The sequence below is a fragment of the Pleurodeles waltl genome, chromosome 12 (genome assembly GCF_031143425.1).
Source record: "Pleurodeles waltl isolate 20211129_DDA chromosome 12, aPleWal1.hap1.20221129, whole genome shotgun sequence".
Classification (NCBI taxonomy): Eukaryota; Metazoa; Chordata; class Amphibia; order Caudata; family Salamandridae; genus Pleurodeles; species Pleurodeles waltl.
Genome location: NC_090451.1, coordinates 43320041 through 43332116, shown reverse-complemented (window position 1 = coordinate 43332116; position 12076 = coordinate 43320041). Strand labels below are relative to the sequence as shown.

General features: G+C 48.9%; 1 protein-coding gene across 2 annotated transcripts in view; it reads left to right on the top strand.

The window, feature by feature from the left end:
- Nucleotides 1-12076, top strand: part of DDX49 (DEAD-box helicase 49) — a 126499-nt gene that overhangs the window by 34268 nt on the left and 80155 nt on the right. For both annotated transcript variants that reach the window (XM_069216245.1, XM_069216246.1), the window contains one exon: nucleotides 11605-11728. In XM_069216245.1, the coding sequence (XP_069072346.1) occupies nucleotides 11605-11728 (124 nt within the window). The remainder of the gene's footprint in view (nucleotides 1-11604; nucleotides 11729-12076) is intronic.

The window sequence follows — 12076 nt, the reverse complement described above, 5'->3', positions numbered from 1 at the left end:
GTAGGCAACATCCAAAAAGAATTAAACACTTTGTGTGCAACTGAGAGGACAACACCTTTGAAGATTGTTTGATAAAAGTATTTCTAATGTGCAGATCTTTCCAGATAATGAATACAGTGTTGAATATTAAAAACAACGAAATATATAGAGTTAGGATAGCTTATCAAGCTAAACAGTTAGAGCCATTAATAGAAATGTGACAGAGTTAAAATGCAAGAGATATATAAAACTTAACAAACCAGGACATTCTAACTTTTTTGTTTATGTGCTAAACATAAAACAAGCACTGGTAAAGCCAATAGTTCATGCTTTTGAAAGGTGATAGCAGACCTTTTGGCTTTGCCAAAGCTTATTGCAGTCATCACATATGCAAATGTATATGCTATGACACAGTGGCCATTTTGGCTCCAGCATCATTATTTAGGTGCATACGTCATGATGCAGCAGCCAGTTTGGCTTTGTTTAAATGTTGCCGTTCCCAGATGGCGTATACCTGTGTTGGAGCTGTAAAATAAAATAAAAAGGTGCACAAAAGAATGTTTAGAGAAAGGACCTGACCAGTAGCAAATTGCAGTTGCTGTCTTAATTTAAAAAAAAGGGGGGGCAGTGGCGGAGCAGGATGTAGGGGGAAGACAGCGCTGTCAGTAAACAGGGAAGAGAGCCCCTGAGGTTCTTGGGTGGTATAAACAATAGCTGGGCAAACTGGGTGGTGGGACGGGAACATGAGTGCATGGGTTTGTGAAGGGGAAGCACTGCACAGAGGCAGAGAGAGCAAGATTAAGAATACACATGCACTCCCATGGAGAACTGCAAGCACAAGAAACAAGCATTTGCAAAGGCAATGGGCCTCGTTTTGCCAATGTGTTGTGGTCACCACTATTGGCTTTGTGAGAATTGTTTGCTTTTATAACATACAGGCATTGGCTAAAAGAGTGGGGGGAAATGCAATGACAAAAGTATAGAAAATATGCACCATCACGCAACGTGATGACACAACGTGACATCCGTCTGGAAAGTATAGAAAACATTTCCCACTCTCAAGATGTACACTTTTTTTGCTTCAAGCAGTGTTAAAATATGCATTGTACACTACTTAATACAATGTAGTGGTTATCTTCAGAGAGCAGAACCTCTGTATATACGCTCCAGACGGCTGCCTCGTTGTGATATCACATTGCACCATATAGTGTGGCAGCTGTCTTGTACCAGTCACAGGTTTTGGCTTTACAATTGCTAGAACATTATAAAAGCATCCATCACTGGCAAAACTGATTATGGTGAGCATCATTGAGGGGCAGTAGGGAAGGGAGTGAAGACAATGGAAAGGGAAAGTGGCCAATAAGCTGGAAGAGGTAGGGGAGGAAATGGGATGCTGCAGTGGGAGCGTATGTTAAGTACAAAGTGGAATGTAACAGGGAGGGGCTGCGGGTGGGGGGGAGCAATTAAACACCTCCAACACATAGTGGTGGTGAACAGGATGGGGTGAAGGGGATAGGGGCGGGTGAGCCACAGATTGAGGTTGTAAGAAAAAAGCACAAGCAGGATGGGGAGAGGTGGGGAAAGCAATGCAGGAGTTGGTGGGTAGGACAGAAATAGTGCACAGGGGCAGGGGCGTCAAGGGGGCAAGCAGCACATGGGAGGTGGAGAGAGCAAGAAAACACTAGCATCCTCATGGAGTTCTAAAAACTAAATAAGAAAAGTACTTTCCTGAACATAGGATGTGGAGGGACACAAGTCATCCAGTCAAAGGCATGGTAAAGAAACTGTGCTCCAGGGGAGGGGCAAACACAAGAAGAGGAAGGAAAGCCATCCAATGAAAGCAAACAATGAGACTGAGAAGAAAGCCAGCTAATGTGTGCAGTGTCTGACCCAATGCTAACTGGAAGTAGTGATATTTTGCATAATAGTTCTTTCAACAATAGACCGCTGAAAGCCATCTGTAGGTGAGACGTAAAAAGCAGTCGTCTGAATGTAAGTAGTGGAAGGATACAAGTCATCTAATTTGAAGGATGTTGAAGAAGCTGTGTCTTTGGGAAGGGACGTACACAAGAACAGGAAGGAAAGTGACTGAATAAGAAGCAAGCGAATGAGTGACAGAGAAGTCAATAGTTTACCGAAGCTCACTCTCAGTATTGGTAATTGTTAGAAATGGGGTCTTTGGTTGACAGTCAGGTTACCCCCTGTTCAAGCAAGGACCCTCACTCTAGTTAGGATAAAAGAGAATCACCCTCAGCTAACCCCTGCTTACCCCCTTGGTAGCTTGGCAGAGCAGTAGGCTTAACCTCAGAGTGCTGGGCGTAAAGTATTTGTACCAACACACACAGTAACTTAATGAAAACACTACAAAATGACACAACACCAGTTTAGAAAAATAGGAAATATTTATCTAGACAAAACAAGACCAAAACGACAAAAATCCAACATACACAAGTCAAGTTATGATTTTTAAAAGGTTTAAAATAAAAAGAGTCTTTAGGTAGTTGTAACAACACACTAGCGCTGCTAGCGTGTAAATGTACCTGGTTTGCGTCAAAAATAACCCCGCACGGGCGGTGTGCGTCGAAAATAACCCGGCACGGGTATATGCGTCGAAAACAGCTCGGCTCGGCGAGGCGCGTCGAAAAAGCCAGCCACGCGACGGTCCGAAGTCCCGCGGCGCTGGTTGCGATCTCTCAGCCTTCGTCAGCGATGCTGCGCGTCGTTTCTCCTGCTCCGGGCGTCGATTCTCCGGTCGCGTTTCCAGCGGCGTCGTTTCTCAGCTGCGGAGCCGGCGTCGCGTCGTTTTCTCAGCCGCGATCGGATTCGCGTCTATCTTTTCTCCGCACGGCGCTCGGTGCGTGTATTTTTGTCCTTAGGCTGCCAGCCTCTCCTTTCAGGGTCCCAGGAACTGGAAGGGCACCACAGAGCAGAGTAGGGGTCTCTCCAGAGACTCCAGGTGCTGGCAGGAAGAAGTCTTTGCTATCCCTGAGACTTCAATAACAGGAGGCAAGCTCTACATCAAGCCCTTGGAGATTTCTTCTTCAAGATGGAAGGCACACAAAGTCCAGTCTTTGCCCTCTTACTCTGGCAGAAGCAGCACTGCAGGAAAGCTCCACAAAGCACAGTCACAGGCAGGGCAGCACTTGTTCCTCAGCGATCAGCTCTTCTCCAGGCAGAGGTTCCTCTTGATTCCAGAAGTGTTTCTAAAGTTTGTAAGTTTGGATGCCCTTCTTATACCCATTTTAGTCTTTGAAGTCACCTTCCTTCAAAGGGGACTCACACCTTCTTGTGAAATCCTGCCTTGCCCAGGCAAGGCCTCAGACACACACCAGGGGGCTGGAGACAGCATTGTCAGAGGCAGGCACAGTCCTTTCAGATGAGAGTGACCACTCCACCCCTCCCTCCTAGCAGAGATGGCTAATCAGGAAATGCAGATCACACCCCAGCTCCCTTTGTGTCACTGTCTGGTGTGAGGTGAAAAACAACCCAACTGTCAACTGACCCAGACAGGGAATCCACAAACAAGGCAGAGTCACAGAATGGTTTAAGCAAGAAAATGCTCACTTTCTAAAAGTGGCATTTCCAAACTCACAATCTCAAAATCAACTTTACTAAAAGATGCATTTTTAAATTGTGAGTTCAGGGATCCCAAACTCCACCTGTCCATCTCTTCTCTAGGGGAATCTACACTTTAATCATATTTAAAGGTAGCCCCCATATTATCCTATGAGAGAGACAGACCTTGCAACAGTGAAAACGAAATTGGCAGTATTTCACTGTCAGGACATATAAACCACATTACTATATGTCCTACCTTATCCATACACTGCACCCTGCCCTTGGGGCTACCTAGGGCATATCTTAGGGGTGCCTTACATGTAAGGAAAGGGAAGGTTTAGGCCTGGCAAGTGGGTACACTTGCCAAGTCGAATTTACAGTGTAAGAATACACATGCAGACACTGTAGTGGCAGGTCTGAGACATGATTACAGAGCTACTTATGTGGGTGGCACAACCAGTGCTGCAGGCCCACTAGTAGCATTTGATTTACAGGCCCTGGCACCTCTAGTGCACATTACTAGGGACTTACTAGTAATTCAAATATGCCAATCATGGATGAACCACTTACATACAATTTAAACAGGAGCACTTGCACTTTAGCACTGGTTAGCAGTGGTAAAGTGCCCAGAGTAACAAAAACAGCAAAATCAGAGTCCAGCACACATCAACAACCTGGGGAACAGAGGCAAAAAGTTAAGGGAGACCACGCCAAGGATGAAAAGTCTAACACGTGTCCCCCCCAGCTAAAAGTGGGGAGCAACTACCCAACCTCATGGGAGTTCTCATCACTAAGGCGGAAGAACCTGGACAGACCATCAGCATTGGCGTGTTCTGTACCGGGTCGATGTTCCACCGTAAAGTCCATCCCCTGTAGGGAAATGGACCACCTCAACAGTTTTGGGTTCTCACCCCTCATCTGCATTAACCATCTGAGGGGTCTGTGGTCGGTCTGAACTCGGAAGTGAGTCCCAAACAAGTAGGGTCTTAGCTTCTTCAGTGCCCAGACCACAGCAAACGCTTCACGTTCTATGGCACTCCACCTACGTTCCCTGGGTAGTAACCTCCTGCTAATGAAGGCTACGGGTTGATCTAGGCCCTCTTCATTCAGCTGTGAGAGTACTGCTCCAATACCATGCTCTGAGGCGTCTGTCTGTACAACAAACTCCGTGGAGTAGTCAGGTGCCTTCAGCACAGGTGCTGTGCACATGGCAGCCTTCAGGGCATCAAAAGCGTTCTGGCAAGCCTCTGTCCAGATCACTTTCTTGGGTTGCTTCTTAGAAGTCAACTCAGTTAAGGGGGTAACAATGGTACCATATCCCTTAACGAACCTCCTATAGTATCCTGTGAGCCCTAAAAAGGCTCTCACTTCAGTCTGGGTCTTGGGAGGCTCCCAAGCCAGAATCGTGTCGATCTTAGGCTGTAGGGGTGCCACCTGGCCACTCCCCACCTGGTGTCCTAAGTACACAACAGAACCCTGCCCTATTTGGCACTTGCTCGCCTTAATAGTGAGGCCTGCCTTCTGCAGGGCCTCTAACACTCTCCAGAGGTGTTGCAGGTGTTCCTCCCATGTGGAACTAAACACAGCAATGTCATCCAGGTAGGCGGCACTGAACTCATCCAGTCCTGCCAACACCTGGTTGACCAACCTCTGAAAGGTGGCAGGGGCATTCTTCATCCCAAAGGGCATCACATTGAAGTGGAAGTGCCCATCGGGGGTAGAGAATGCTGACCTCTCCTTTGCCCCTTCAGTTAAGGCAATCTGCCAGTACCCAGATGTTAAATCAAACGTACTGAGGTACTTGGCAGCTCCTAACCGATCAATGAGCTCATCAGCTCGGGGGATGGGGTGTGCGTCAGTCTTGCTGACCGCATTGAGACCCCGGTAGTCCACACAGAACCTAAGTTCTGGAGTGGCACCAGGAGCAGTAGCCTTTGGGACCAAGACCACTGGGCTGGCCCAAGGACTGCTGGAGTGCTCAATAACCCTTAGGGCTAACATTTTGGAGACTTCCTCCTTAATGCAAGCCCTCACCCTGTCAGTCACCCTGTAAACCTTATGTTTAACAGGTGTACTGTCCCCAGTGTCCACATCATGTGTGCACAGGTGTGTGACTCCTGGGATCAGGGAAAACAGTGAGGCGAACTGTCCCAGCACGTGGCGACAGTCCCTCTGCTGTTCCTCAGTCAGGGAGGGGGAGAGGATCACTCCCTCCACAGACCCATCTTTCTCTCCTGCAGACAGGAGGTCAGGAAGAGGCTCACTCTCTTCCTCCACCCCGTCATCTGTCGCTAGGAGCATGGATAGCTCAGTTCGCTCAAAGTGGGGTTTGAGGCGGTTGACATGTAGGACCCTCAAGGGGTTCCTGGGGGATTGCAAGTCTACCAGATAGGTGACCTCGCTCTTTCTTTCCACCACCTCAAAAGGCCCAGTCCACTTATCTTGGAGAGCCCTAGGCTCTACTGGTGCCATGACCCACACTTTTTGTCCAGGCTGAAACTCAACCAGAGTGGCATTCTGGTCGTACCACCGTTTCATGTCCTCCTGGCTTGCTTCCAGGTTCTCCTGAGCGAGACGCCTGAAGCGGGCAGTCTGGTTTCTTAGTGCCAGCATGTAGCTAAATACATCCTGGGGTGGTTTACTAGGAGCTTTCTCCAAAGCCTCCTTCACCAGACTGAGCGGTCCCCTCACAGGGTGGCCATAGATGAGCTCAAAGGGGCTAAAGCCAAGTCCCTTTTGAGGCACCTCCCTGTAAGCGAACAGAAGGCATGGCAAGAGGACGTCCCACTTACGCCTCAAGGGCTCTGACAGGCCCTGAATCATGCCTTTCAAGGTGCGGTTGAATCTCTCAACCAGACCATTACTTTGGGGGTGGTAAGGGGTGGTGAACTTGTAGGTTACCCCACACACCTTCCACAGAGACTTCATATAAGTGGATATGAAGTTTGTACCCCTATCAGATACTACCTCCTTGGGGAACCCCATGCGGGTAAAAACCCCCATCAAGGCACGTCCCACCACGGGGGCGGTGACCGTCCTTAGAGGAATAGCTTCTGGGTACCGTGTGGCATGGTCCACCAAGACCAGGATGAACCTGTTGCCCAGGGCTGTCTTGGGATCCAGAGGCCCCACAATGTCAATTCCTACCCTTTCAAAGGGAGTACTGACTACCGGTAAAGGTTGGAGGGGAGCTTTGCATTTCCCCCCACTCTTGCCACTTGCCTGACAAGTCTGACAAGATCTACAAGAAGCAGCTGACTGCTTGTTCATCAAGGGCCAGTAAAAGTGGGAGACAAGCCTCTTATAGGTCTTGTCCTGCCCTAGATGTCCTGCCAAAGGCACATCATGAGCCAAACCCAGTAGGAAGGTCCTGAAGCCCTGGGGTACCACCAGCATACGAGCTGACCCCGGCTCAGGAACCTTAGGCTCACTATACAGGAGGCCATCCTCCCAATAAATCAGGTGAGTACCTGGCGCTCCGCCAGCCGCCTGGGCTGCAGCCTGTTGCCGCAGTCCCTCAAGAGTAGGGCATTCCTTCTGCGCTGTGCAGAATACTTCCCTGGTGGGTCCCCCTTCCTGCTGCCACTGCGACAGCTCAGGGACCTCCCCCAGTTCAGCCACCTGTTCCCCTGTAGGTTCCGGGGCATCACCCTCAGGCTCTGCCTCCTCCCGGACCGTGGGAACTTCTGGGGCGGGTTTCCCGCGCCTCCTGCCTTTCCTCTTCTTGGCGGTCCCCTGGGCCACTGTTTCAGGCTCCAGGGGCTCTTGACTACCCTGATTGGCTGCCATAGACCGGGTGGATACGCATACCCACCCAGGCAGACCCAACATCTCCAAGTGAGACCTGTGTTCCACCTCCTTCCAAGGGGAATCCTCCAGGTCGTTGCCTAGCAAACAATCAACAGGCATGGTTGGACTCACAGCTACTTTCCAGGAACCTGAGACCCCCCCCCATTCAAAGGGAACCTGCGCCACTCTGCAGAGGCGCTCAGAGTTGTCTACTGCAACTACTTGGTGAAGTACCCGGGGATCAATCTGCTCTTCAGACACCAGGTGACTCCTCACTGTAGTCACACTGGCTCCTGTGTCTCTCAGAGCCTCCACCCTCTGTCCATTGATGGTCACCCATTGCCTGTACTTCTTAGTGTTATCAGGCACTAGGTTTCTCTGGACCATCTCACTGTCCCCTAGTGAGACAAGGGTCATTTCTGCTGGTTCCCACCCACCTGAAACCAACTCCTCCCCAAGCGCTACACTGGCCAAACCCTGGGACGGTGCACCAGTGGGTGCCGGTGTACTTTTGGGGCATTTGGGGTCCCCCCTCACATGACCCACCTGGTCACATGAATAGCACTTACGTAGGGGACCACCTGCCATTGGCTTCCCTTTGGAGAACCATGGCCTCTTTTCACTGGGGGGTTGGGAATCCTTACCCTGGGAATCAGTTTGGGGCCCTTTAGAGAACTCATCCTGTTTGCCCTTACCCCCCCCTTTCTTCTGAGAGGGACCCTGCCCACCCTTGGCGTGGTCTCCCCCATACCTCTTTTGGACCCTGGTGCTCTCCCAGCGATCCGCTTCCTGTGCAAGCTTCCTGGGGTCAGTCAGCTTGCTGTCAATGAGGTGCTGGCGCAGCTCTGGAAAACATAAACTGTACAAGTGCTCCCAAGCAATTAAATTGTAAAGCCCCTCATACGTGTTTACCTTACTGCCCTTCACCCAACCATCCAGTGACCTGCAACAAGAATCAACACATTCCAACCATGTTTGGGATTCCTTTCTCTTGTAGGATCTAAACTTCTCTTTGTACTGCTCAGGGGTGAGACCATACCTGGTAAGTAAGGCCTCCTTCATGGCAGGGTAGGTGAGACTCTGAGCATCCCCTAAGGCCGTCAGTGTGTCCCTCCCCTCTGCCTCAAAATGCTTCCACAGGGCTGCCCCCCAATGAGCTTCAGGGACCAGGTTCATGTGGAGAGCTGACTCATAACCCTTGAACCACAAGTAGATATCATCCTCCCTTTTATAATCCCTCACAAGGTCTTTTGGGATGTGTACCCTTCTCTCAGGCTGCACTGTAGAATTGCTGCCACCATCCCTACTGGACTGGCTCCTATGATCTATCTCTTTCAAGCTAAGCTCATGAGCCATTGTTATCTTCTTCTCCTCAAGGGCTAGCCTTCTCTGCTCCAATTGGTACTCCCTTTCTGCCTGTCTGTCCTGTAACTCTTCAGGTGTCAGACCCTTGGAGGATACACTGCTACTTGCCCTAGAGATTCTCCCCTGAGACATAGCAGGCCCACCCACTACATCAGTGTGAGTGACTTGCAACTCCTCTTCCCCCTCTGGCTCCTCATCTGTGTGCCCCTCAGCTGCTTTGGCTGCCACCCAGGCACTCAGCGCCTTTTGCAGCTCAACCTTCTTGGATGAGCTCTCAATGGGACAGCCAACATTCCTACAAAACTGCTTCAACTGAGCCACCTTGTAGCTCTCCAATTTCTCCAAATCAAAAGCAGTTTCAGCTAGGGCATCTCCAGACTGAGACATGATGAGAGGTTAAAAAAAATATGCACAGTTCCGAAAACAGAAAAGCAAGTTCTCAAATGAAGTTTCAGCAAAGTCAATCCCGGGATCAGCGAAAAAAAAGAAACTAAATGCAGAGAAAACCAGTCCAAGTAAAAAAACAAAAATCACAAGACTAGTAGTATGTGGTCACGTAGTGGTCTGAGATCAAAACAGTAGTGTACACTTAATTACTGTATGTCAAGTACAAATACAAGTCCAAATCCCGACCGCTGGTCACCAATGTTAGAAATGGGGTCTTTGGTTGACAGTCAGGTTACCCCCTGTTCAAGCAAGGACCCTCACTCTAGTTAGGATAAAAGAGAATCACCCTCAGCTAACCCCTGCTTACCCCCTTGGTAGCTTGGCAGAGCAGTAGGCTTAACCTCAGAGTGCTGGGCGTAAAGTATTTGTACCAACACACACAGTAACTTAATGAAAACACTACAAAATGACACAACACCAGTTTAGAAAAATAGGAAATATTTATCTAGACAAAACAAGACCAAAACGACAAAAATCCAACATACACAAGTCAAGTTATGATTTTTAAAAGGTTTAAAATAAAAAGAGTCTTTAGGTAGTTGTAACAACACACTAGCGCTGCTAGCGTGTAAATGTACCTGGTTTGCGTCAAAAATAACCCCGCACGGGCGGTGTGCGTCGAAAATAACCCGGCACGGGTATATGCGTCGAAAACAGCTCGGCTCGGCGAGGCGCGTCGAAAAAGCCAGCCACGCGACGGTCCGAAGTCCCGCGGCGCTGGTTGCGATCTCTCAGCCTTCGTCAGCGATGCTGCGCGTCGTTTCTCCTGCTCCGGGCGTCGATTCTCCGGTCGCGTTTCCAGCGGCGTCGTTTCTCAGCTGCGGAGCCGGCGTCGCGTCGTTTTCTCAGCCGCGATCGGATTCGCGTCGATCTTTTCTCCGCACGGCGCTCGGTGCGTGTATTTTTGTCCTTAGGCTGCCAGCCTCTCCTTTCAGGGTCCCAGGAACTGGAAGGGCACCACAGAGCAGAGTAGGGGTCTCTCCAGAGACTCCAGGTGCTGGCAGGAAGAAGTCTTTGCTATCCCTGAGACTTCAATAACAGGAGGCAAGCTCTACATCAAGCCCTTGGAGATTTCTTCTTCAAGATGGAAGGCACACAAAGTCCAGTCTTTGCCCTCTTACTCTGGCAGAAGCAGCACTGCAGGAAAGCTCCACAAAGCACAGTCACAGGCAGGGCAGCACTTGTTCCTCAGCGATCAGCTCTTCTCCAGGCAGAGGTTCCTCTTGATTCCAGAAGTGTTTCTAAAGTTTGTAAGTTTGGATGCCCTTCTTATACCCATTTTAGTCTTTGAAGTCACCTTCCTTCAAAGGGGACTCACACCTTCTTGTGAAATCCTGCCTTGCCCAGGCAAGGCCTCAGACACACACCAGGGGGCTGGAGACAGCATTGTCAGAGGCAGGCACAGTCCTTTCAGATGAGAGTGACCACTCCACCCCTCCCTCCTAGCAGAGATGGCTAATCAGGAAATGCAGATCACACCCCAGCTCCCTTTGTGTCACTGTCTGGTGTGAGGTGAAAAACAACCCAACTGTCAACTGACCCAGACAGGGAATCCACAAACAAGGCAGAGTCACAGAATGGTTTAAGCAAGAAAATGCTCACTTTCTAAAAGTGGCATTTCCAAACTCACAATCTCAAAATCAACTTTACTAAAAGATGCATTTTTAAATTGTGAGTTCAGGGATCCCAAACTCCACCTGTCCATCTCTTCTCTAGGGGAATCTACACTTTAATCATATTTAAAGGTAGCCCCCATATTATCCTATGAGAGAGACAGACCTTGCAACAGTGAAAACGAAATTGGCAGTATTTCACTGTCAGGACATATAAACCACATTACTATATGTCCTACCTTATCCATACACTGCACCCTGCCCTTGGGGCTACCTAGGGCATATCTTAGGGGTGCCTTACATGTAAGGAAAGGGAAGGTTTAGGCCTGGCAAGTGGGTACACTTGCCAAGTCGAATTTACAGTGTAAGAATACACATGCAGACACTGTAGTGGCAGGTCTGAGACATGATTACAGAGCTACTTATGTGGGTGGCACAACCAGTGCTGCAGGCCCACTAGTAGCATTTGATTTACAGGCCCTGGCACCTCTAGTGCACATTACTAGGGACTTACTAGTAATTCAAATATGCCAATCATGGATGAACCACTTACATACAATTTAAACAGGAGCACTTGCACTTTAGCACTGGTTAGCAGTGGTAAAGTGCCCAGAGTAACAAAAACAGCAAAATCAGAGTCCAGCACACATCAACAACCTGGGGAACAGAGGCAAAAAGTTAAGGGAGACCACGCCAAGGATGAAAAGTCTAACAGTAATGTACACAATAGATCTTTTGACAATAGACAGCTTATGATGTTGACAAGAAATACCTCACATGTATTGATGTGCATTGTTTGGGTGGATTTTCACAACTGGATGACATACTTACCTGCAGCACTTTGAATCCCTAGGTCGGGACTGCATGGCCTGTGCAAAGACCGGCAGTGGGAAGACGGCAGCATTTGTACTCCCTATCCTTCAGAAGCTCTCAGAGGACCCATATGGGATATTTTGTCTTGTCCTCACACCAACCAGGTGAGCATTAGGACAGAACATTTATTATGTTGCAGACTGGCTCTGCATGCTTTTCATTGACACTTGGCCTGCTTCTGCTTGAGGGTTTGTTCATTTTTAATCTATTTCACATTATGTGTGGATTTTGGAGTCCGACATAAAGTTCCTAATGTTACCATAATTGTAATTTGCTGGAATTGCGTCTTTCAGAGTAAATTCTTCCACTCTCCTCCTCTGTCATTCTTTTGCACCAAGAATATTCTTAAACCTTGCACCGTATGTCTGCATACTCTGAGATTCTTACTCTGCCCTTACATTTTGCATCTGCTACTAGTGACCCCATTCCACATTTCATAGTAATGGTTGGGT